Source organism: Pelophylax lessonae (genome assembly GCF_965119305.1).
Source record: "Pelophylax lessonae genome assembly, chromosome: 5".
In the NCBI taxonomy this organism is placed as follows: Eukaryota; Metazoa; Chordata; class Amphibia; order Anura; family Ranidae; genus Pelophylax; species Pelophylax lessonae.
Window position 1 is genome coordinate 49669832 of NC_138772.1, and position 27785 is coordinate 49697616.

Sequence of the window (27785 nt, forward strand, 5' to 3'; positions counted from 1 at the left end):
CAGGGTCTTCGTTCTTACTCATGACCATAATTCAATGGTTTTGATATTCAAAGATTTGATTTACCCTAAGCTTACATTACCGTTTTTTCCTGCGTATAAGACGACTGGGCGTATAAGACGACCCCCCTAATTTTCATCTACCGGTAATACTTATACTTAGGTTACCTTGGAGATATTATACTCGGCGTATAAGATGACCCCCCATTTTTGGGGGATTTTTTTGAGGTTCAAAAGTAGTCTTACTACGCCAGAAAATACAGTATTTTTATTAGAAAGGTTTACTTTCAACCAAAGAGGGTCCCATTAGTGAGTAACCACATGGCTGTTTGACGTAGTTTACTCATAGGATGGATGCTCTTGATCACACATAGAACATCTAAGCATCTTAACAAATACTGATGTAAGTAACTGTTTCTCTTCAGTACCTACATTAGCATTTATGGCTCATCTAGAACTCATCACTCATCTGTAGCTTAAGAAGTGCTCCAAATATCAATGCTATTATTTAATTCATACATTTTGTTTCGTTTCTAGGGAAAAGAGAAACATGCAAACACCAGAGTAAGTGTCTTCTCTATGTTACCTTGTTGTCACCTAATCTTCACCACCCACCTCACTGTAGCTTGCCATGCCTCACCCATGTGTTTCATGCTCCACCTTGACATTCACTCATGGATTATTTTGGTGAACGCTGCTTGTAGTTGTTTAGGTTTACTAGGTGTGTTGGTGCACAGACTATGATATTTGTATCAATGTATGTGGTGTATCAGAGATGCTGCTTATTTGAGATTACCTCTAGTTCTTCCAAAGGTAGAACAGCTGGTATTACGGCCTGCAAAAGAATCTGCAATACACTCTGGCAAATAAAAAAAATAATATTCAGGGATTTTGTGTGTGTGTTCATTTTTTGAAGGTTTTAGGTACAGTGCCTTGCGAAAGTATTCGGCCCACTTGAACTTTGCGACCTTTTGCCACATTTCAGGCTTCAAACATAATGATATAAAACTGTAATTCTTTGTGAAGAATCAACAACAAGTGGGACACAATCATGAAGTGGAATGAAATTTATTGGATATTTCAAACTTTGTTAACAAATAAAAAACTGAAAAATTGGGCGTGCAAAATTATTCAGCCCCTTTACTTTCAGTGCAGCAAACTCTCTCCAGAAGTTCAGTGAGGATCTCTGAATGATCCAATGTTGATCTAAAGGACTAATGATGATAAATAGAATCCACCTGTGTGTAATCAAGTCTCTGTATAAATGAACCTGCACTGTGATAGTCTCAGAGGCCGTTTAAAGCGCGGAGAGCATCATGAAGAACAAGGAACACACCAGGCAGGTCCGAGATACTGTTGTGGAGAAGTTTAAAGCCGGATTTGGATACAAAAAGATTTCTCAAGCTTTATAAACATCCCAAGGAGCACTGTGCAAGCAATAATATTGAAATGGAAGGAGTATCAGACCACTGCAAATCTACGAAGACCTGGCCGCCCCTCTAAACTTTCAGCTCATACAAGGAGAAGACTGATCAGAGATGCAGCCAAGAGGCCCATGATCACTCTGGATGAACTGCAGAGATCTACAGCTGAGGTGGGAGACTCTGTCCATAGGACAACAATCAGTCGTATACTGCACAAATCTGGCCTTTTTGGAAGAGTGGCAAAAAGAAAGCCATTTCTTAAAGATATCCATAAAAAGTGTTGTTTAAAGTTTGCCACAAGCCACCTGGGAGACACCAAACATGTGGAACAAGGTGCTCTGGTCAGATGAAACCAAAATCGAACTTTTTGGCAACAATGCAAAACGTTATGTTTGGCGTAAAAGCAACACAGCTCATCACCCTGAACACACCATCCCCACTGTCAAACATGCTGGTGGCAGCATCATGGTTTGGGCCTGCTTTTCTTCAGCAGGGACAGGGAAGATGGTTAAAATTGATGGGAAGATGGATAGAGCCAAATACAGGACCATTCTGGAAGAAAACCTGATGGAGTCTGCAAAAGACCTGAGACTGGGACGGAGATTTGTCTTCCAACAAGACAATGATCCAAAACATAAAGCAAAATCTACAATGGAATGGTTCACAAATAACCATATCCAGGTGTTAGAATGGCCAATTCAAAGTCCAGACCTGAATCCAATCGAGAATCTGTGGAAAGAACTGAAAACTGCTGTTCACAAACGCTCTCCATCCAACCTCACTGAGCTCGAGCTGTTTTGCAAGGAGGAATGGGCAAAAATTTCAGTCTCTCGATGTGCAAAACTGATAGAGACATACCCCAAGCAACTTACAGCTGTAATTGCAGCAAAAGGTGATGCTACAAAGTATTAACTTAAGGGGGCTGAATAATTTTGCATGCCCAATTTTTCAGTTTTTTATTTGTTAAAAAAGTTTGAAATATCCAATAAATTTCGTTCCTTCATGATTGTGTCCCACTTGTTGATTCTTCACAAAAAATTACAGTTTTATATCTTTATGTTTGAAGCCTGAAATGTGGCAAAAGATCGCAAAGTTCAAGGGGGCCGAATACTTTCGCAAGGCACTGTTCATGCTGGTTATTTGTATAACCCATTAGCTTTTTAAATCTCTGGGGTCTATAGTTATTAGACCTCTGTTCTTGGGTCCCCAGGTGTACCTGGCATGATCACCACAAACAGATCACATTACCAGTGTCCCCCAAAGAGATTTATGTAAATTTGGTAGAAAGAAGAGAGTGTCAGATGTATGGTTTAAAAGGGGTTACCAATCCCCCTCCATCCGGACCTGCACAGGTGAGGGTTGGGAGAAAGCTGGACTGAGACAGGTGTCCTGGAGTAGATGTGGATTAATGACCTTCTCTGGCTGTTGGTCCATCCACCAAAAAAGAGATGCAGTATAGAAAACCTTTGGATGATTCAACCCACCACAGTTAACCAAACCTGAAATATGTTTTCAGTGAATGTACCCCATAAGCAGAAATCCCATACCTAATATTTTTCTCTTAAAGGTCACCTACTGAAGACCCCTGTTGTTTGAAAAGAGGGTATAGTGTTGGTCTTTTTTGAAGTCTGAAACCTAGTTGTATTTGAAGGATGTTCCAGCTAAAAACATGGTCAATAAGCATTCTACTATGGTGGTGGGAGAATATATATATATTTTTTTTATTTGCTTTAGATCATGGGTGTCCAACCTTTTGGCTTCTCTGGGCCACATTGAGTGTAGAGAAATTTTCTTGGGCCGCATATAAAATATATACTATAGTTAAGGTATATAAGTAATAAAACGCTGCCGCACCCCCCCCCCCCCCCAGCACTAATTTAACACAACTAGTGGATGATCCCCTCCGAAGCAGCCACTGCCTACAGTTAGTTGGAAACCGCTGTGGCCGTGCCCCCAACTCGACTTCCTTCCTCCCCGCAGGTTGGACATGCCTGCTTTAGATATTTAAGCTCATAAACATGCAGTGTAGGATTATGTGGGGTCCTGACCTGCCTTTTCTATCAGCCACTCTAGTTGCTGTTAAAGTTCCTATGTCATGGATTTCTTAAAGTGTATATAGGTTATCTATAGGTAGTAATCGGTTTATTTTCAGAGCAGCTAGTGAGGGGGGTCAATTCAGGATATCACGTTGCCCCCAGCTTTACCACAGACAAATGAGCCAACGACTGCAAATAATGCACAGATTCGTGGATATATATTGTAAACATTTTAGACAGATGGCATTTCTTAGGTTGCCGTTGCAGTCTGATTTGACATGACCAGGACTTAAAAGTCAACCCTGCCCAAATATTTTGAAATTTGTGAAAAGACAACCTGTGATTGAATTTTTTTTTTTCCATTGGGATCTTATGGCTCTCCAAAGCTTAGTTAAGAAGGGGTACATTTTGGGTTTGCTGCTATCATGAGTTGAGGAAAATCCTGCAGGGTTCAGGGCCCTGGTGAATTTATGTGCAGAGTCACCAAGGAGAATGTTTTTGAAACTGTAATGCATTGCATGGCCTTTGAGGTATGGACAGCAAGCTTAGAAAGAAGGCTTTTGGACAAGCCAACCTCCCTCACTATAAAAGTAGGGCACAGAGAAGTTGTAGTGTCCATTTATTGGAAGTTGCTTAAGGAAAAGTATGGAAAAAGATTTGAAAAGATAAATTGCATAGGTTAGGGTTAGGAGAAATTAGGGTCAGTTATAAAACTTGAATTCTAATTGCTAGTTATTTGGCCAAATAACCAATTTGCTGCATTTTTTGTTCTTCTTATTATTGGGGCTTTTATGTCTTTCGTTTTATTTTTGGTTGATTCAAGGTCAGTGGTCACATTTAGTTGCTGTCCTGTCCAAGTAGACTAATTATTTTTTGCAGCAAGACTTACAAAAAACTTTTTTGATTCAAGTCATGGTATTTTTTTGGAGGGGGGGCAGGGTCATTTGTTTTGGGGGTGTTTTTTTATTTTATGTGTTGACAAGGCCATTATTTTAGGTTAAACTTTTTTTTTTTTTTTTTTCTTGTAAGGCTTCCTATTAAAAAATAGACTTTTGTTTCAGGGTGGCATTTGGGTGTTTTCTTTTATCGGTTTTTATTGAACTTTATTTTATGGTCACTTTTTTACATTTTGGGTGCTCAAACAGGAACTTTTACTTAGCGATCATCTGTCCTTGGAGCTGCCTTTTTTTTTACAGCATGCCAATCCATTGCATGAAAGAAAAAAAAAAAAAACTAAGTGCACCTAAACAGCCTCACAATATATCACACTCAGTGCAACCCTAACTCCATAGATAAAAGTTAGGCATACCCAAATAAAACTGTCCTTCTGCTGTCCAATTTTATACTGCTTTATCCTGTGGTCTTGTAATTCTTAATGCAAGCATGATGGAAGTTGACCAAGGGCCTAACAGTTTGAAAACAGCGATAAAATGGACAGCCACAGCAAACTACTGGTCAAAGGGGTCCTATTTCCATTTTATAAAAGCATGTGTTGCTGTTAAACCTGAAAATAGCCTTTTTTTCAAATTGCAATGAGTAAATCAGATTGGGGTCCACAACCAAATATCAGTGTACGCTATCACTGAGAATGCCTGTGAGAATTGTACTGTTATGTAACACTGCATACAGCTTTAGGGCACTTCCAAGCATATTATTTAAAGGATTTGTGTATTTATAATATTGCCCTCGAAGCTGCATAAAAAATACCCTCTCCCCACTCTATGGTATTTAACATTTTTTGTTTACATTGACACATGTCTCCTATGGTAGTGCCCAGCTGATACCTTTTGCCTATTAGCCCAAAAAAAGTAAAAGTAATTTGCCTATTAGCCCTAAAAATGGCTGGAATTTACTAAGACCTCCCACCCCATGCTCAATAGACTTTAATGGGGTTTGTCTCTAAGTTTAGGTTCGCTGAAGCTTTGCAAATCAAACTTGGGCAGATTTGCCCATTACTACAGACAAGCATATTAACCCGATTCTACAAAGCTTTATCTCTCCCATGGCTGTAGTCTTCATTTATCTATTCGACATTAGGGAAAATCCATCAGGGATATTGATACTGTCACTTGGGTTTTATTGGCTGCAACGAGCTAACAGATCATTCTGGGGAAATCTTGCCTAGGGGTGTCCCAGAGACCCATAAGAAATTGTCAACTTTTCAGTAGCCATGCAAGACTGAACTAACAAATTGGATAGCGTTGGGTAATATCTTAGGTCTTTCTCTATCAAAATTCTGAAAATGAACTGTACCTTCTCTGTTTTCTTCGGTGTACTATAAGCAACAACAATGTACTTTCTTTTAACGCTTTCATAAATGGTTTTTGCTCACAACTTTGCTTATGGTTGGTGTATTGAAGTAATGAAACTTCCTAATATCTTTCTGCTTTCCAACAGTGCAGTAAAGTCTCCCAGACACTGGGATATGAATAAAATGAATAAAATGTAATAGTATCCTTTTCTGTTTTACTCCAGTATTCAGCTGGTTCACCACAGCGCTATCCAGAAATCATCCAAAGAACTTCGTGACATGTCCAAGAACAGGGAGATTGCCTGGCCTTTGTCCACGCTTCCAGTTTTCCACCCAGTGACTGGCGAAATGGTGCCACCGCTTCACACAGACACCTATGATAACACCAACATGCCACTAATGCAAACACAGCAGTGAGTATTAATTGTTGGCTTTGGCGCTGTTAAGTCCTTAGTCTGCTCCACCCATGTTCTCCACTTAAAAAAAATCTAGTTTTTGTTGTTCTGAGAGCTGTTATTATAGAGACCAACTAGGGAACAAGAAAGATATTTGCTCTAGATTATTGTGATGGCACAGCAGGGAACAATACCTTACAATTTCTGTGATGTACTGCGCATATAATCACTGGAGAAACAGATCAGTTTGTTGGAAGAAGGTGGCCTTTACATTATTATAGCTAAATGCCTATGTTCTGGTCTGTGTAATTTTCAGCCAGTCAACAGTGTCAAGTAAATTGCAAGTTTAGAGGTATCTCTGCAGCCATCTGTGTTGTTCTCAGTTCTGGTCTGCACACTTGTGTCTCCCTATATCAGCCATTCTCAACCAGGGTTCCCTAGGGCTCTAGGGTTACTGTAGAGGTTTCTGTGGCTAATTGACTTCTCGTATGATGGTGCCTACAAAGTACTGGAACCAATGCCATTTGGCAAAGCCAACTTCAAACTGACCACCAATTTGAGGGTATTTTTCCCATTGACCCTGATTAATTGGTTTTCAAAAGGGTTCCCCAAGGCCAGAAAATAGTTTTAGGAGTTCCCCTGGGAATAAAAGGCTGAGAAACACTGCTTTATATTGTATTCTTAGTAAGGGCAAGACAAGTTAAAGGTAGACAATACACTAATGGTTTGGACCTGTGTTGACAGATCTCACAGCACAGAGTTTATATATGAAGGTTTGGTATCCCTGGATTATTAAAAGACTAGGGCAAAACTACCACCATAGCATGTAAATTGGCGGTGGTTTTTTTTTTAGGGCAGGTGAAGAGGGTGGCAAAATGACTGCAACGAGCTATTTCCACCTGCCAAGCCATCCACCATGGAAAAAATGCTGTCTGGACCCCTGATTTATAAAGAATTGGATTACTTTGTGAATGGGATTGGATTACTTGAGTGATTGCACTTCCCAAGCCAGTATAGCTCTGAAGTTACTAAGTGGAGCCCAAATACTGGCAGCAGTATCTTAGCTTCTCTCCTTCTGTGTGCCAGCTGATCTGGCTATCTCTAGAGGTCATAGTCAGCTGACACTAATAATTATTTCAGTGTTGGAGCAGATCACTGACCATCACTGCCCTTTTCCACTGGTCAACAATATCCCTTCTCCAGTGACAACCAACGTAAGGGGGCTCTCTCCACTGACCACCAATGGAAGGAAGCACTTCGCTATTGACCATCAATGTAAGGAGGCTTTTCAGCACTCAAAACCAATTCAAGAAGACCCTTCCTCTCTGACCACCAATATAAGGTGACCCTTCCCCACTCCCTAACCACTAATGCCTTATTTACTGACCACCAATGTAAAGCAGGCCTCCTTTACTGACCCCCTATGTAAGGGGGCTGTACCCCAATGACCAACAGTGTATGAGAGTCTTCTCCACTCACCACCTATGTAGGGGGCCATTCTCTACTAATCACAAATCTAAAAGAGGCCTTAGTCACTGGCTACCCTGGCTAATGAAGGTACGGAGACCTTTTCCCACTGACCAAGGATGTATGGGGTCCTTTCCCAATAGCTATCAATGTAAGGCAGCACTTCTCCACTGACCACAAATATAAGAAGGCACTTCTGTAAGTGTTTAGCACTTACACCTAGCCGCACTAGAGTTGTTGGTTCAAATCCCAACCATGACACTATCTGCCTGGTGTTTGCATGTTCTCCCTGTGCCTGCATGGGTTTCCTCCCACACTCCAAAGACATGCTGGTAGGTTAATTAGCTACTGTCTAAATTGGCCCTAGGAAGTGTATGTATGAATATGAGTTAAGGATTATAAGCTCCTTGAGGGCAGGGACTGATGTGAATATACAATACATATATGTAAAGCGCTGCATAAATGTAATGGTGCTCTATAGGTAGGTACCTTTAATAAATAAATTGACCATCAATATAATGAGACATGTGCATAGACTACCTACAGTATGCAAGTACGACTTTTTTTATGGTGGCTATCCAGTCACCCATAGTTTAAAGGGGTAAAAACACAATTGTGTGTAAGCTACCACAGAGCACTAGCAAGTAGGACATATGACTAGGTGACACTATAAGTCAAAATAAATAATTAAAAAACCCAAGAGGTACATACAAAGAAGAGGTGAGAAGACCCCTCGGACGTTTAGGTTAGGGATAGTGGACTCACCCAATGGTATGTCTGGTGCTGTTCTCATAACTAATCTAACCATACACAAAAAATCTAAGGCCTCCCACACCAGTAGCTACAGAGTAAAAATGATTCTTTATTAGTAATTGAAAAAAATTGTATCAAATGATAAATACTTGAAAGCCACCTCCACCGTTAAAACATTTAAAAAACATGACAACATTGTCATACTGATAAACTGTCCGGATTAACTCACACAGACTACCTCAATCGAGCATGTAGCTATACCCATAAAAAATTCACAGAAAGACTGACCTAGTGGTAGATCTTCCAAAAGATCCCTCAGCAACAGCAACTGCCATAATGAGATGAAAAAACTGCCCAATGGGTCATATTGTAAGCTGAATGAGCTTAACACATAGAAGTGGCCAGTAGGAAAAAGAAACAACTTTGGCCAAAGTTTACCCTCATTGTGCAACCTGGGAACCAATGACCACCAGTCCCCTTCTTCTACTTGAGCATCCATCTTCTGGTGAATAAAACTATGGCAGCAAGTCTTGTATCCAGTATACCACATGAGCAGCATGTATAAGCATATAGCAGGGTAAGCACTAGCGGAGGTAAGGTTAGCCTGCACAGAGGGAGAGAGCCAAGCACATTAATTGCAAAAGCAGACTGAAGGAGGAGGGCAGCGGCAGGTTAAATAGACACTCAGTTCCATGGATGGACATATATCATCCTGCCGTCCTCACACATGGCACCCCAGCAAGTCTCTCCTATCACTCATTTCACTTATTTTAAATTTGGGGGTCCTAATGCATATGCTCACTGCTCCTCCTAAACTGCACAGGATCGATGCAGAGTAGAGGTGGCGGCTTCCTAATGCTAACCACCACCTGGGCATATTTTAACGTCCAGTTTATGACATATTGCATTGCAGCAAAGATATCTCAGTGGTTAGATGGACACAGAGCTGTGACGGATGGGAATGCCATTAATGCGTTTCCCCTTCCCCTAATCGCGGGCTTCTTCAGAATAAGACAGGACCTGTAATCCAGGGTTAAAAAGCCTCACTGCTTGCACCAACCAGTTGTCCTCAGCAGGGGCCTCCCTAACTTGACAGACTAGCATCAAAACTATAAACAAAACAATGATCGATCAAATGCGTGAGCCCATCTATATTTAAGGAGACATATTACTCCATAAATAAACTTTGCCAGATATTTAAATAATATTTAACCTCTTTACCACCGGAGGATTTTGCTGTCTTACGTCTGGGCCACTTTTTGCGATTCGGCACTGTGCGACTTTAACTGACAATTGCGCGGTCGTGCGACGCCGTACCCAAACGAAATTTACGTCCTTTTTTCCCACAAACAGAGCTTTCTTTTGGTGGGATTTGATCACCTGTGCGATTTTTACTTTTTGCGCTATAAACAAAAAAAGAGCGTTTATTTTGAAAAAATAACAATATTTTTAACATTTTTTTATATGAAATCCCCCCCCCCCCAAAAAAATTTAAAAATCAAGTTTTTTTAAAATTTTTGGCCAATTTGTTTTCTGCTACCTATGTTTGGTAAAAAAAAATCACAATAAGCGTATTTTGATTGGTTTGTGCAAAAGTTATTGCGTTTACTAACTAAGGGAAAGATTTTTGTCATTTTTGGTGGTTTTTTTTTAACGAGTAATGGCGGCGATCTGCGATTTTTGTTTGCGGGATTGCGACATTGCGGCGGACAGATCGGACCCTTGACTGACATTTTTGACACTTTTGGGGTTACCAGTGACAATACTGCAGTAATCAGTGCTATATATATGCACTGTTACTGTAAAAATGACACTGGCAGGGAAGGGGTTAATTTTATTGGAGAGGGAGGGGTTAATGTATGCCTGGTGCTTACTGACGTGTGTGGGGGGAGGTGACTGAGTGAGTCAGGGACAGATCTGATGTCCAGCTATGCTGAACACTCTGATCTGTGACTTCCTGTCACTTAGGAGATCCGCCCGCTCTGTTTACACAGGCAAGCGGATCTCCAAACTAGATTCCCCGACGATCGGGGAAAAGCAGCGGCGATCGACGCCGCTCCTCCCCTGGCCCGACTCCTGCTGTGACTGAATACAGCGGGGGCGAGCCTCCGGCGGCGCGCGTGCACCGCCGAGAAAGGGGAGTGTCTGGCGACGTAGGTCTACGTCGCCAGACGATAACGAACCACTTTGCCGCAGTAGGCTCAACGTGAGCAGATGGCAAGTGGTTAAAGCACACAGACTCGGGATACAGGGATACAGTTGATACTTCTGCCATCTGATTCAAGGGTCAAGGAAAAACTTGTAAATTCAGCTCTGAATTTAGACCCCTTGGGGCTAGTGTACCTAGTTTAATGATCCATTGTGTACTGTGGCAAAATGCTTCCAATGTGTTCGCCAATGTGGACCCTCAGCTGATGCTTAGTTTTTCCCACATAAAATGTGGAGCATGGGCACTCCAACATGTATATTAGGTGTATAGTACAGCAATTATAAAATTGCCTAATTTGAAAAGCCTTAGAATGGTCCACATTGGTGAACACATCCGATTTCTCCACAAAGGGGCAAATTTGGCAATGCCCACATGGGAACATACTAATTGTTTTTGGTAGCCCAGTAAACCAGTTCTTCATTGTCTTAAATTTAAATTCCGACTGGATCAGCTCATTATTAAGATTTCTGGCTCGTTTTGCGACCATCAGGGGTCTTGGGTCCACTATTGCGGCCAATTGCAGGGAACAGGTCAGAAAATGCCAGTGTCACTTGGGGATAGGGTAGATAGCACATCCCGCACAGACAGCAGATTGCTCCTGCTACAACCTGACACTCATTTCCTGGCTCTCCTAATGACTCTTTTGGGATAGCCTCTCTCTCAGAACCTCCTGTACATATTATTGGCTTCTTCTCTATAGTTCTCATCACGGGTAAAGTTCCTGTGAATTAGCAGAGGAACTGTCCTGTGGGGATGCCACTGATCAGGGACCTTGGATGATGGATGCTGGCTTGTATAAGGGTATTGGCCGCTGACAGTATCGGTCCCTCACCAGCAGTAGTTAAGGATTTTCTCATTTGGGGCGTGAATGCCGGGTGCCACAGAGATGTCAGTGAAGAAGGGGAGCCTCCAGGGTAGCCACGACAAAACTTTTCCATTGTCCCATGATTTGTACTTATGCCTCTGTTAAGAGAGTTATATGTGTTGAAAGTACAGATAGCCCTTAATGATTCTTGTATAATGTGTGTCTAATAAAAAAAAATAGCTTGACATGCCGAAGCTTCCACCATGAACTGACAAATGTTTCATTGTGTTTCCTAGGACAATACCACATCAGACAGCAATACCTCAGCAACACAATCCAGGTCAGTAGAGCAAAGCATTGTGGGTATATGGTTTAATCTAATGACAGGCAATGGTTTGACATAGATAGGTGTGAACAGTGCTTGCAAACACTGCTTCCGTCAGGCTTCAATTGAAGGATACATAAGGAAGCTCCGAAGCCCATAAGTATTGCTTGTTATACTCACTGTGGAACCTAAGGGGTTAATCCTCCGCATTGTGTTAAAGGCTGTTTGATCCTGTCTTCTCTGATCCTCCCCTTCTTCCACTGACTCCAGAACCTGTCCAGATAAGACAGAGCCTTTGGAGTCAGACTGCACATGGTTAGTTTGGTGTGTATTGCTAGAGAGAGGTTTTTTTTTTTCTTGGGAGAGTGCATGTGATCAGCACAGGGCCAATCAGCACTGTCTAGACAGAGGGTCACGAGTCCTGGATACTGATAGGACAGCTCAGTGCAGTATGAAAACTCCTCCTACAGGCTTTACCAGGAACTGATAGAAGTCACAAGACTGCTATATACTGCTGATGAGAAAAGGTATTTAGCAGTTTATATTTACTAAAATAATTGCATTTCCATGTTTTGTGTACTGCGGGAGACCAGATATAGTGAATGCAGAGTCCTGGGTTTAGTAACACTTTAGGTGTAGTCTCTGACATCAGTGAAGAGCCACGCATAATATTCAGTGACTGTAAAGCTACAGAAAGCTGTCAGAGACTGCAGACATGCAACAGCAAATAGTCAGAGGCTGGGAACATGCTTTATTAGACAGTAATAGACTGGAGACAATGACATGTTAAAGGGGACTGCTATTACAGTCTCTTTACAAAGCAATGCTTCCACATTTGTGCTCACTGTAGCCTGCCTAAAAAATATTTGTGCCACATTTGATATTTTTCTCAGTTTGTTTATAAAAGATCAGCTTGATAGAGGTGGACAGCAGAATAAAAAATAAGACTGTGAAATAAAGAAATAAACCAATCCATCTACTAGGGATCGACTGATTATCGGCAAAGCCGATATATCAGGGGCCGATCTGCACGTTTCCCGATATATCGGAATCGGCCCCTGAGGTTACGGATATTGCTTGTACCGGGGTGATACCTGCAGCTAGAGCAATCACCCCGTTACCGGCGTCCATAGTCAACGGTTGGCTGTCTTGTAATGACAACTGATGCGGCTGAGAAGCCGCTCGGCTGTCATTACAAGGAGCGTTCCCCCATCCCCCCCCCCCCCCCCCCGCGGCTCGCCCGGGTCTCCCATCCCACCAGGAGACTCGGGCAACCAGCCTGCACGGCTGCCAAAGACCCGATCAAAGCCGCATTCGGCTCTGATCGGGTCTCCACGCAAAAACCGGAAGTGATTTCATGACATCACTTCTGGGTACTTGGCGCCAGATTAAAAAGAAAATGACAGCATTCAAAACAGCCAAACTTGGCGTTAATGTTTAAGTGCAGAGGAGGGATTTGGGGTCTGTTAGACCCCCAGATCCCTCCACAACATTACCTGTCAAGTGCTAAAAATAAAAAATAAATATTTTTTTAAATGTACGAAAATATCGGCCAATATTGACCGATACCGATATTCAATGGCCAAAATATCGGTATCCGTATCGGCAACAAAAAAACAATATCAGTCGATCTCTACCATCTACTTATACTAGAGGCTGGTCAAAAGAAGATTCTTCCTTCACTGTTTTTGATGTAATTGGCAGTAAGGAAAGCCTAAAAAAAATATCTAGGAGGTGAATTTTGAAGGGACCATAGAGGTACATGTTGAAAGTTTGTTGTGATTTTTATATTGTCCCAAAGAAATAAAAGAAAAAGTCAGAAGGTTGGACTCTCCTGCATCTAGGAAGTGAAGGAAATAAAAATGTTATTCTGTTTGATAAAAAAAAAAAAACAAATATGTGTAAAAACTGCATATGGAAGCAGAATGGGAAATTTTATATTGTTCTTCCTCTTCATTACTGCTTTCCGAATCCAAAGGAGAATTCCGTATGGCAACATTTCAGAGGTTCGAAGTAAGTATAACCATCAGTCAACTGTTTGTTTTTTATTTAAAGCCTTCTGTGATATTTCACATGGAATACCCAGACTCCTAGCTCTATTGCTACTTTTAATGATCACTGTACAATTATCTGGGATTATCAATGACATTAGAGCTTACAGTATGTAAAAAATGTGTTGACACCCTTTCACATGGGCTTCTGATGGAAACTCCAAGAGGCCATATTTCACCAGTTCAACAATCAGCTGGAATTCTTCTCATTTTGTGGCTCTAGCACGATTGTGGCAACAAGACAGATCCATATTTGGTCAATAACATCACCCAGGATCCATGGCTGGTTTATCTATACAGTAGCAGCCAGCCAGGGGTCTGTCATTTTGCAGTTGTAGTGTGACAAGTCAACATCCACGGGTCATCGTTATACGATGTTATTGACATTGGGTTTACATCGAGGGAAATTATTATTATTTTTTTTTTAATTTTTAATAAAGGTCTTTTTTTCATTGTGGGTATTTTTATTTAGTTTTTACATTTTTTTGTGAATGAGTTACAAGGTGTACTATTATGTACCCTGAACGCATGATGTCATGGGGCACCCCTATTGTAACAGGGGCCTCCAGATTCCAATAAATCTCACAAACCCCTACATCCCTTTTTGTGAGATGCGTTGTTGGGATGAGCCTTTTCTCCCAGCAAGGCATCCTGCACAATTGCTGCCCCCTCCCTATCCTAGCCATCCAGGTTGCATGCCTAGATAAGAGTCTTTATGAAACTTTAGAGGGACCCCATGCCATTTTTCAGATTTTTTAAACTGTCCTTTAACAAAAAAAAAAAAAAAAAAAAACCCCACTTTAGAATAAGGGGGTCACCGGTTATCTGCCCCCCACCCCTTAAGGGAAGGAATACAGGGTACATAGTCCCTTTTGTTGCCTGTTCTTAAAAATACACCATAAAAAATAAATAAGATTAAAACTGGAACAAAGTCCTTTATTTTATAAAAGAATAAATACATAAAAAAAAAATAAACAATGTCCCAATGTTAGTCCCCGTTCACACTAAGGCAACCTGTGAGGCGACCTGGTCGCCTCACAGGTCGCCGCAGGTCGCCTCCAATAGGGAAGCTGCGGACCCGTTCTAATAGGAGCGACACAAGTCGTTTCGACTTAGAAAAAGGGTCCGGAGCTTCTTTGGGGCGACCAGGAGGTGACCGCCATAGACTTCAATGTTATGAAGTCCGTGGCGGCCGCTCCGAGGTCGCGGCGCGCTGCTCGCACCGCGACCTCGGAGGTCGCGGTGCGAAGTAGCGTCGCTTGTATGTGAACGGGGCCTAAAACTAACGTCATCCTTTTAAAGTATTACAGCCGTGGCCAAAAGTTTTGAGAATGAGACAAATAATAATTTTCACAAAGTCTGCTGCCTCAGTTGTATGATAGCAATATGCATATACTTCAGAATGTTATGAAGAGTAATCAGATAAGTTGCAACTAATTGCAAAGCACCTCTTTGCCATGAAAATGAACTTAATCCCATAAAAAACATTTCCACTGCATTTGTGAAGAAAGCTTCAGGGTGCCCAAGGAAGTCCAGCAAGCGCCAGGACCATCTCCTACAGTTGATTCAGCTGTGAGATCGGGGCACCACCTGGGCAGAGCTTGCTCAGGATTAGCAGCAGGCAGGTGTGAGGATATCGGCACGCACAGTGAGGAGAAGACTTTTGGAGCATGGCCTGGTGTCAAGAAGGGCAGCAAAGCAGCCACAAGTCAGGACTGCTGAGGACTGGGGTAAAGTCATTTTCTCTGATGAATCCCCTTTCCAATGGTTTGGGGCATTTGGATAAAAACCTTTTCTGGAGAAGAAAAGGTGAGCGCTACCATCAATCCTGTGTAATGCCAACAGTAAAGCATCCTGAGACCATTCATGTGTGGGGTTGCCTCTCAGACAAGGGAGTGGGGCTCACTCACAATTTTGCCTAAGAACACAGCCATGAATAAAGAATGGTACAAAACATCCTCGGAGAGCAACTTCTTCCAACCATCCAAGAAAAGTTTGGTGAGAAACAATGTCTTTACCAGCATGATGGAGCCCCTTTCCATAAGGCAAAAGTGATAACTAAGTGGCGTGGGGAACAAAACATCGAAATTTTGGGTCCATGGGCAGGAAACACCCCAGACCTTAATTCCATTTAGAACTTGTGGTTGATCCTCAAGAGGCGGGTGAACAAAAAGCCCCACAAATGCAAGAATGGATTGGTCCAGAAGTTGAATAGCAGCATGCCAGGGCGAACTGCAGAGGTCTTGAAAAAGAAGGGTCAACACTGCAAATATTGACTCTTTGCATAAACTTCATGTAATTGTCAATAAATGACTTTGACACTTATCAAATGCTTGTAATTCTACTTCAGTATACCATAGTAACATCTGACGAAAAGATCTAAAAACACTGAAGCAGCAGACTTTGTAAAAACGAATATTTATGTCATTCTCAAAACTTGGCTGTACATCGAACTGCTCTCTAATCTAATTTGCAGTTTTAAGGCAAGTTATTAAAAGCCGTTGAGTATTTGTAATATTGCCTTTTAACTGCATTAAATACCCTCTTCCCATTGTATGTTTAAGAAGTTTAAGTCATACATATCCTCCATGGCAGTGCCCAGCTACCCATGCCAGTTTTTATCAAAAGCTTACAAACTGGCCTTGAAAAATTCCAAATACAAAATACGATTCAGCTTCCATAGAATTGAATGGGGTTTGGTGCTTAATTCACCGAACTTCCTGAATACCGGATTTCGATACCCTCATCCCAATTGGTAACATACTGTAGTAGTTCAAATTGTAACATGCCACATTTTGGATAGTTGACAATAAATGGAGAAAAGTCTGTGTGTGACCAATCAGATTTCAACTGTCATTTTGTAACTTGTCCTTGTGAAATGCCGTCTGGAATCCATTTGGCTGTTGTTGAGCACTTTAGTCTTCGGCATTTATATAAATGATAACAAAAATCAGCAGCAACAGTGAACTAAAAATGATTCCATAGGGCAGTGATGGCGAACCTTAGCACCCCAGATGTTTTGGAACTATATTTCCCATGATGCTCATCTACACTGCAGTGTAGGTGAGCATCATGGGAAATGTAGTTTCAAAACATCTGGGGTGCCAAGGTTCACCATCACTGCCATAGGGGAACATATGAATCTGACTTTGGCATTGTGAAACTTTCTTGGGTTTGTTTGGGAACATCTCTCATGTATCACAGGAAGGGGGTTCTCAGATCACCAATATACTTACAAAGGGAGACAGGGGGCTGATGCACTCATCCGCATGAAAAAAAAATGAAGACGAAAGCAGGCCTCCCAATGTTTAATATTCAGTTTTTGACTGGAGTGTACCTTATTATTGCAGGTCAATGGTATACCTGAAGAGAGGAAACTGACAGAAGCCATGAATTTATAACAAATGTATGAAGATTTCCATAAACACCAACTTTTCTAACCAAGAAAATGACCCACCTGCATGGCTCATGGGACAGTTTCATCCATCTTGTTTTTTTATAAATTGTATCAGGTTTTTTTTTTTAATGAACTTTATTAAAATTTCATCAAAGAACAGTCAATAAACACAGGATGGCAGTACAAGCAGGAATGGTGACGGGCAATCAGTCAATCAAATGTCATCCTTCATCAAAAAGAGTATAAGATGGTAGCTGGCCGGTTGCCGCGTACATTAATACAACTTGCTCATTGCTACCTTTGTAAAAGAGCCACGAAATATGTGAACGTTTATTTAATTCCAGAATTTACTGCAACTCATTCACAAGGATCAATAATTTGTGAATAGGAGTGAGAGTTCACCGGATCTGGTATTGCCATCCCATTCTGCACTGTAAACATTTATGTGTGTTTAACTGCAATAAAAAGTATAACTTTTATAGAAGAAATATTGTTCTTGATTGTATTTGCACCTTTTAGGTAAATCATGACCTTAGAATCACAGCAGGGATAACAAGGGCCACCAATTATAGTTATTTACCTTTTCTGGGATGTTACTATACAGCTCTCAGTCAAATTTCCTGCCATTTGAATAGCAACCTGTAGGCTAAACTGGAAACCAGTAAGGAAAAACTGTCCCCCCCATGTGGGCTCCACTGATAAGTTGTTAGTCAGAAACATGGACATGGGATTGGTTTGTTACCCTATCTGACATGCTCAGTGCAGCAAGCTATGAAAGACACTTGCTGCACTGTCACTATATACACAACACTACTATATCGGCAAAGGCGATATATCGGGGGCCGATATGCACTTTCCCTGATATATCGGAATCCGCCCCTGAGGTTACCGATATTGCCGATATTTAGGGAAAGTGCTGTACCGGAGTGATGCCTGCAGCTAGAGCCATCAACCCGGTACCGGCGTCCATAGCCGACGGTCAACTGTCTTGTAATGACAACCGATGCGGCTGAGAAGACGCTCGGCTGTCATTACAAGGAGCGGGAGGGTACATTCCCCCCGCCGCCTTCCGCTGCTCGCCCGGGTCCTCCCATTCCACCGGGAGAGACAGGGGCAACCAGCCTGCACGGCCGCAGAAGACCCGATCAAAGCCGCATTCGGCTCTCATTGGGTCTCCATGTAAATGTCATGACATCACTTCCGGGTAGTCGGCGCCATATTCAAAAAAATGACAGCATTCAAAACAGCCAAACTTGGCGTTTTGAATGCTTTCAAGTGCAGAGGAGGGGTTTGGGGGTCTTTTAGATTCCCTCCACAAGAGTACCTGTGAAGTAAAAAAAAAAAAAAAATTTTTAAATGTACGAAAATATCGGCCAATATCAGCTGATATCGATACGCGATGACCAAAATATCGGTATCGGCAATGAAAAAAACGATATCGGTCGATCACTACTCCAAACTACGGCCCTCCAGCTGTTGCGGAACTCCGCGTCCCATGAGGCATTGTACAAGACATGACTAGGTATGATGGGAATTGTGGTTCCTGAACAACTGGAGGGCCAAAGTTTGGGGACCCCTGCACTATATTGTCAAAAGCAATGGGGCGCCTGCCTTTACACGCAAACTAAATTTTTCACACAAATAGAGCTTTCTTTTGGTGGTATTTGGGTTTTTTGTTTTTTTTTTCGGGCCTTTAACCAGTTTTAGACCTAAAAGTTTTTCCCCCTTAATGACCAGGCCATTTTTTGCAATACAGTACTGCGTTATTTTAACTGACAGTCGCACAATCGTGCGATGCTGTACCCAAATCAAATTTATGTCCTTTTTTTTCCAAAAAAATAGAGCTTTCTTTTGCTGGTATTTGATCACCTCTGCAGTTTTTATTTTTTGCGCTATAAACAAAAAAAGAGCGACAATTTTGAAAAGAAAACAATGTTTTTTACTTTCTGCTATAAAACAAATCCCATAAAAAAAAAATGTAAAAATCCAATTTTTTAATCATTGTAGGCCAATATACAGTGCCTTGCGAAAGTATTCGGCCCCCTTGAACTTTTCGACCTTTTGCCACTTTTCAGGCTTCAAACATAAAGATATAAAACTGTTATTTTTTTGTGAAGAATCCACAACAAGTGGGACACAATCATGAAGTGGAACGAAATTTATTGGATATTTCAAACTTTTTTAACAAATAAAAAACTGAAAAATTGGGAGCGTGCAAAATTATTCAGCCCCCTTAAGTTAATACTTTGTAGCGCCACCTTTTGCTGCGATTACAGCTGTAAGTTGCTTGGGGTATGTCTCTATCAGTTTTGCACATCGAGAGACTGAAATTTTTGCCCATTCCTCCTTGCAAAACAGCTCGAGCTCAGTGAGGTTGGATGGAGAGCGTTTGTGAACAGCAGTTTTCAGTTCTTTCCACAGATTCTCGATTGGATTCAGGTCTGGACTTTGAATTGGCCATTCTAACACCTGGATATGTTTATTTGTGAACCATTCCATTGTAGATTTTGCTTTATGTTTTGGATCATTGTCTTGTTGGAAGACAAATCTCCGTCCCAGTCTCAGGTCTTTTGCAGACTCCATCAGGTTTTCTTCCAGAATGGTCCTGTATTTGGCTCCATCCATCTTCCCATCAATTTTAACCATCTTCCCTGTCCCTGCTGAAGAAAAGCAGGCCCAAACCATGATGCTGCCACCACCATGTTTGACAGTGGGGATGGTGTGTTCAGGGTGATGAGCTGTGCTGCTTTTACGCCAAACATAACGTTTTGCATTGTTGCCAAAAAGTTTGATTTTGGTTTCATCTGACCAGAGCACCTTCTTCCACATGTTTGGTGTGTCTCCCAGGTGGCTTGTGGCAAACTTTAAACAACACTTTTTATGGATATCTTTAAGAAATGGCTTTCTTCTTGCCACTCTTCCATAAAGGCCAGATTTGTGCAGTATACGACTGATTGTTGTCCTATGGACAGAGTCTCCCATCTCTGATTAGTCTTCTCCTTGTATGAGCTGAAAGTTTAGAGGGACGGCCAGGTCTTCCTAGATTTGCAGTGGTCTGATACTCCTTTCATTTCAATATTATCGCTTGCACAGTGCTCCTTGGGATGTTTAAAGCTTGGGAAATCTTTTTGTATCCAAATCTGGCTTTAAACTTCTCCACAACAGTATCTCGGACCTGCCTGGTGTGTTCCTTGTTCTTCATGATGCTCTCTGCGCTTTAAACAGACCTCTGAGACTATCACAGTGCAGGTGCATTTATACGGAGACTTGATTACACACAGGTGGATTCTGTTTATCATCACTAGTCATTTAGGTCAACATTGGATCATTCAGAGATCCTCACTGAACTTCTGGAGAGAGTTTGCTGCACTGAAAGTAAAGGGGCTGAATAATTTTGCACGCCCAATTTTTCAGTTTTTTATTTGTTAAAAAAGTTTGAAATATCCAATAAATTTCGTTCCACTTCATGATTGTGTCCTACTTGTTGTTGATACTTCACAAAAAAAATGGATTTTTGTAAGATCTTACCGTAAAATCCTTTTCTCTTAAGCTCATTGACAGACGTAGTCCTCCTTGATTCATATCAACTCGGGTTATACTGCCCTCTACAGGAGTAGGACTAGACAGGAAAGAAAACGTTCTGGCCACACCTTAGGGGCAGTCCCAGAGGGTATATCCTCTCTCTCTCTGCTACAGCAAGTCAGTTATGTCACAAAGCAGCGTTTAGAGAATTTAACCCAACCCAACTCAAAAACAGAGGGGCGGGTACTACGTCTGTCAATGAGCTTAAGAGAAAAGGATTTTACGGTAAGATCTTACAAAAATCAATTTTTCTCTGTCGCTCATTGACAGACGTAGTCCTCCTTGATTCATATCAACTCGGGACGTCCCAAAGCAGTGCCACAAATGAGGGGTGGGATAAAAAATCAAAATCCAATCTAGAAGGCCCAACCGGTGCCAACTAGAAGTCTTAAAGGCTCATCAAATCAAAAGGTGAGACTCAACTGAAATTCCAACGGAAAAAAACCCTCGAGGTAGACCACCGGTCTCCTCAAATTGCGGCCTGCAAAACCTTGCGGCCAAAAGAGGCATCTGACGATGCCATCACATCAACTTTATAAAATTTTGTAAAGGTATGCACCGACGACTAGGTAGCCGCCTTGCAAACCTGGACCACTGACGCCTGATGGCGGTAGGCCCAGGAAGTACTGAGCGCTCGAGTGGAGTGCGCCTTAACAGGGAACGGAGGATTCCGACCCTTAATAGAATAAGCCTGTACCACCGTCTGTCTAATCCATTTGGAGATAGTTGCGGCAGATGCAGGCAACCCCTTTCTGGGGCCATCCGTGATCACAAAAAGTGAATCCGTTTTACGGAACGATTCCGTAGTCTTCAGGTATACCCTGATTGCCCGAACTACATCCAAGGAATGCAACGCACATTCCCGAGGATGATTGGGCTTAGGACACAAGGAAGGTAGCACAATATCTTCATTCAGATGAAAATCTGAAACCACCTTAGGAAGAAAGGATGGCTTCGGATGAAGAACTACCTTATCCCTATGAACCACTAGATATGGGGAATGGCATGATAATGCAGCCAGTTCTGACACCCTGCATGCAGAAGTGATAGCCACCAAGAAGGCCACCTTCTGGGATAATGTAAGCAAGGGAATCTCCCTGATATTTTCAAAGGGAGGTTTCTGCAGAACCGACAAAACCAAATTAAGATCCCAGGGCGGTAAGGGCGCGCGCACTGGCGGAGCCAAGTGCCGCACCCCCTGGATGAAATTCCGCACCAAGGAGTGAGTAGCCAGCGGCTTCTGAAAGAAGATTGCTAACGCTGAAACCTGACCCTTGATGGTGCTCAAGGATAGTTTCTGCTCAACCCCCTTTTGCAGAAAAGCCAAAATTCGGGTCACCAAATAAGTACGTGGGGGAAATCCCAAAGATTCACACCACGCAATATAAGTCTTCCATGTGCGATAATAGACTTTGCTGGAAGTCGCTTTCCTTGCTTTAATTAGAGTAGGAATAACTGAAGCTGACAATCCTCTGTCCTTCAGTACCTGGGTCTCAATGGCCAGGCCGTTAAACCCAGCGACTGTAAAGCACGATGGAAGATCGGTCCTTGAGACCGCAGATCCTCCCTGAGAGGAAGTCTCCACGGAGCGTCCGCGACTAGCCTGCCCAAGTCGGCGTACCCGGCTTGACGAGGCCAGCCCAGAATTTCCAGGATAACTGGAGTTCCCTCCACCTCTATCCTGCGGAGAAATCTCAGCAGCAACTTGAGAGGGGGGAAGACATATAATAGCTGATACTGCCCCTACGGGGCGTTCAGCGCGTCTGCTGCGTCCGCTAGAGGATCGCGGGCGCGAGTTACCAACCTCCGTGCCTTCCTGTTGAGCCGATATGCCAACAGATCCACCTCCGGGATGCCCTAATGAAGACACAGATGGTGAAATCCTTGGTGATCGACCTAAGTCCTCACCATGACATTGTCTGACTGGATCCGAACCGGGCTGCCCTAGAGCCCATACCGGAACCAGGCGGGCGCCAACTCCTGACAGAACCCCTCTCCACCGGGGTGGGGGGGGCTGTCGACCAATACGGACGCCGTGACTCAGTTTGCAATGGGTCATTGGCGTCCAGGCGAGACGTTTAACTCGCAGGGTCAGTCCCCGTCCAGTGGGACTATGTCGCGGCCGACCCAGCGCGGAGCTATGGCCTGCACGCGCTCGTAGGCTGAACTGGGGTGACCACTGGATCTCAACATCCAGCCCGTCGCCCAGTTTCAGCGTACTTGCTTGAAGATCTCACAGGAACACTGGAGAAGAAAAGCTGCCTAAAAAAGTATTTCTAAAAAAATCTTGCCAGGACCAAAAGATCCCAGCAAGGAACTTAGGTCCTTACTCCTAACTAGACAGAAAAAACTGACTTGCTGTAGCAGAGAGAGAGAGGATATACCCTCTGGGACTGCCCCTAAGGTGTGGCCAGAACGTTTTCTTTCCTGTCTAGTCCTACTCCTGTAGAGGGCAGTATAACCCGAGTTGATATGAATCAAGGAGGACTACGTCTGTCAATGAGCGACAGAGAAATTACAGTTTTAGATCTTTATGTTTGAAGCCTGAAATGTGGCAAAAGTTCGAAAAGTTCAAGGGGGCCGAATACTTTCGCAAGGCACTGTATATTCTGCTACATATTTTTGGTAAAAAAAAAAATCCCAATAAGCGTATGTTGATTGGTTTGCGCAAAAGTTATCCCATCTACAAACGATGCAATATTTTTATAGCATTTTTATTTCTTTACTAGCAATGGCGGCGATCAGCGATTTTTAGCAGAACTGCGACATTGTGGCAGACATCTGACATTTTTCGGGGACCAGTGACATTTTTACAGTGATCAGTGCTAAAAAAAATGCACTGTCACTGCAATAATGACAGTGCCAGGGGAAAGGGTTATCAGGGGCGATCAAAGGGTTAAGTGTGTCCTTAGGGGGTGCTTGCAAACTGTGTGGGGGATGGTCTGACTGGAGGAAGACAAATACCTGTCACAACAGCGATCCACCTTGTTTATATAGGCAGATCGCCGTTCTGCCTCCCCCGGGGATGATCACGGGTGGCTGGCGGACATTGGGTGCGCCGGACCCGCTGCTTGACATCCCCACTGGCCATTCACGACGCGATCGCACCCCTGGCCATCTAGTGGCTGTTGAACGAAACAATGTACAGGTACGTCGTTTCACGCAATAGAGCCACACTGCCGCAGTACACGACGGGCGCAAACATTTTGGAAAAAAGGGGTTTTTCTTTTTCTCTGTTAAAAATGTTGCAAATAATCTTTCTTCATAAATTTAGGCCAAATTGTATTCTGCTACATTTCTTTGGTGAAAATAACCCAAATAAGTATATATTATTTAGTCCGTAGGAAAGTTATAGAGTCCACCAAACATGGGATATATATCTGAAAATTGATCTTTCATGATGTACTGATGGTCTACCTATTTCTTGAGGCTCTGAAATGCCAGAACAGCACAAATATCCCCCAAATGACCTTTCTGCAAAGTAGACAGTCTAAAGTATTTAGTATGGCGCGGTTTTGTAAGATGTGATTTATGTCCTGCATGGCCCCCGAAGAGAAGACCCGATCAAGGCCGCATTCGGCTCGGATTGGGTCTCCGTGTAAAAACCCGGAAGTGATTACTGGCGCCAAATTAAAAAAAATGACAGCATTCAAAACAGCCAAACTTGGCGTTTTGAATGCTTTTAAGTGCAGAGGAGGGATTGGGGTCTTTAGAGTACCTGTGTGAAAAAAAAAAAAAAAAAAATGTCCGAAAATATCGGCAGATATTCAGTTGGTATTTCCACAGCATTTAAAAAGTGTCAAATAGCTTTCCTGAAACCATTAAATACCCTTAGGCTTCAATCTTTGAGAAATAATCTAATTGGAAACCCTGCTCTAGCTTTAAATGAGAATTTAGCCAGCGTTAGGAGAATGAGGGGCTAGATCCTTAATAAATGCTTTTTGAAAACTACTTAATGTATGTTGAAGTGGTTGTGAACCCTCACATATACCCAATGAAATGACTGGCCTCAGGTGATACACTGAGATTAAACAAATCCTTCTACATACATTGTACCTGTTTATCTGCAGTCTTCTCTCCTCTACATTTGTTCAAAGTCCAGAATTTACACAGCTTTCCTAAACTTCAAAAAGGCAGGGGGTGGGGAACAGATGTCACACCCCCTCTACAAAGTCTTATAGGGAAACATGCACAGGTGAACTGTCATTTACCTGCTGTGTGCTGGAAGGGGGCAGAGTCATCTCCCTGGATTGTCTGATGTTGGCATAGGCTGTCAGATGTGATTTATGCAGATAGCAGAGGAATGAGAGAGCAGAAAGGAAACCACATTTGGTTCTTTGGATAGAGGCAAGTACACACTATGGAAGTATATGCTTTATTTATTATTTTAGAAGTTTACAACCACTTTAACCACTTGCCTACAGTGCACTTTCACCCCCTTCCTGCCCAGACCGATTTTCAGCTTTCAGCGCTCTCACATTTTGACTGAGAATTACTCAGTCATGCAACACTGTACCCATACAAAAATTGTGTCCTTTTTTTCACACAAATAGAGCTTTCTTTTGATGGTATTTGATCAATACTGGGTTTTTTATTTTTTGTGCTATAAATAAAAAAAGACTGAAAATATTGTGAAAAAACGCATTTTTCTTTGTTTCTGTCATAAAATTTTGCAAATTAGTAATTTTTCTTCACAAATTTTGGCCAAAATTTATACTGCTACTTATCTTTGGTAAAAATAACCCAAGTAAGTGTATATTATTTGGTCTTTGTGAAAGTTATAGAGTCCACAAGCTATGGTGCGAATCATTGAAAATTGATCACACTTGATCACACCTGATGTACTGAAGGCCTATCTCATTTCTTGAGACACTAAAAAGTCAGGAAAGTACAAATACCCCCCAAATGACCCCTTTTTGGAAAGTAGACATTCCAAGGTATTTAATAAGGGGCATGGTGAGTTTTTTGAAGTTGTAATTTTTTCCCACAATGCTTTGCAAAATGAAGATTTTTATTTTTTTTTTTATTTTTTTTTACAAATTGCCGTATTAACAGGTTATTTCTCTCACACAGCACATGTATACTTGCAACTACACCCCAAAACACATTCTACTACTCCTCCTGAGTATGGCGATACCACATGTGTGAGACTTTTTCACAGCCTGGCCACATACAGAGGCCTAACATTCAAGTAGCCCCGTCCGGCATTCTAGGAGCACAAATTACACATATAATTTCCTGACAACCTATCGCACTTTTGAAGGCCCTGGAGCACCAGGACAATGGAAACCCCCATAAAATGACCCCATTTTAAAAAGCAAACAGCCCAACCTATAATTTTTGAGGCATAATGAGTCTTTTGAATATGTCATTTTTTTCCACAGGTTTTTGGAAAATGTGGAAAGAAAATGAAAACACATTTTTTTTTACACAAAGCTGTCCATTTATGCAATATTTCTAACACATAGCATGTACATAGCAAAAATTGCACCCCAAAATACATTCTGCTATTCCTCCTGAGTATGGCGATACCACATGTGTAACACTTTTTCACAGCCTGGCCACATACATAGGCCTAACATCCAAGTAGCGCTTTACACAAAGTTGTCCATTTATCCACTTTAAGACTGGGCCTATTTTTGACACTTGGTGTTTACAAGCTAAAATCATTTTTTTTTGCTAGAAAACTACTTGGAACCCCCAAACATTATATATTTTTTTTTAGCAGAGACCCTAGAGAATAAAATGGAGATCGTTGCAATATTTTTTATCACACCATATTTGCGCAGCAGTCTTCCAAATGCGGTTTTTTTGAAAAAAATTCACTTTTTTGAACTAAAACATAAGAAAACAGTAAATTTAGCACAATTTTTTTCCATAATGTGAAAGATAATGTTACGCCGAGTAATTAGATACCCAACATGTCATGCTTCAAAATTGTGCATGCTCACAGAATGGCGCCAAACATTGGTACTTAAAAATCCCCATAGGCAACATTTTAAAAATTTCTGCAGGTTACTAGCTTAGAGTTACAGAGGAGGTCTTGGGCTCAAATTATTGCTCTCGCTCTAACGATCGCGGCGATACCTCACATGTATGGTTTGAACACCGTTTACATATGTGGGCGGGACTTGCGTATGCGTTTGCTTCTGCGCGCGAGCTAACGGGGACAGGGCGCTTTAATTTTTTTTTTTTTTTTTTTTCCTATTTATTTTATTTATTATTTTTTTATTTTTACACAGTTTAAAAAAAAAAATGTTTTGATCATTTTTATTCCTATTACAAGGAATGTAAACATCCCTTGTAATAGAAATAGCCATGACAGGTCCTCTTTATTGTGAGATCTGGGGTCAAAAAGACCTCACACCTCACAACTACACTAAAAAAGCAAAAAAAAAAAAAAAATTGTTGAAAGAGGAAAAAAAAAAAAGCAAAAAAAAAAAGCGGCCCTTTAAACCGGTTGCTAGGCAACGACTTTTGACGTAGCTCCGGTCCTCCAAGACCATAGAGTTGAGTGAGGGCCATCTTGCCCTCACTCGACTTCCTGTCTCTGAGGATCCGGGACCGGATAGTTTTCCCCGCTGCCGGCGGGTCCGGTAAGCTGGGAAAACGTCTGGGACGCGGCAGGAGGGGGGGGGGGCACCTCTTCCCCTGCACCGTAAGGGTAATTCCGCGGTGAATCCGCCACTGGGACTACCCTTATCTGAAAGCCGACCGCCCGCCGTTTCAAAAAATACCGGGGTTATGGGGGCTATCTGCTGCCATAACCCCAGTATTTAGCTTTTAATGGCCGACGCATATAGTCGTTAGGCGGTCAGTAAGTGATTGCATGTATATGGCAAACAGGTGACGATGACTGATGGGGTGACAGGTGACGATGACTGATGGGGTGACAGGTGACGATGACTGATGGGGTGACAGGTGATGATGATTGATGAGGTGAATGGTGATGATGATTGATGAGGTGATAGGTGACGATGATTGATGAGGTGACAAGTGACGATGATTGATGGGGTGACAGATGACAATCACTGACGGGGTGACATGTGACGATGATTGATGGGGTGACAAGTGACGATCACTGATGGGGTGT

At 42.2% G+C, this 27785-nt stretch overlaps 1 protein-coding gene across 3 annotated transcripts in view; it reads left to right on the forward strand.

Annotated features, from left to right (window-relative positions):
• The window catches only part of SGCE (sarcoglycan epsilon), a 116974-nt gene extending 99846 nt beyond the window's left edge, over positions 1 to 17128 (forward strand). The window contains exons 8-12 of one of the 3 annotated variants that reach the window (XM_082259087.1): positions 535 to 561; positions 5933 to 6121; positions 11634 to 11677; positions 13641 to 13675; positions 17064 to 17128. In XM_082259087.1, coding sequence (XP_082115213.1) covers positions 535 to 561; positions 5933 to 6121; positions 11634 to 11677; positions 13641 to 13675; positions 17064 to 17114 — 346 coding nt within the window. In that variant the 3' untranslated portion in view covers positions 17115 to 17128. The remainder of the gene's footprint in view (positions 1 to 534; positions 562 to 5932; positions 6122 to 11633; positions 11678 to 13640; positions 13676 to 17063) is intronic. The other 2 variants (XM_082259089.1, XM_082259088.1) reach the window with 2 other exon arrangements.
• Positions 17129 to 27785: the final 10657 nt, after the last annotated feature.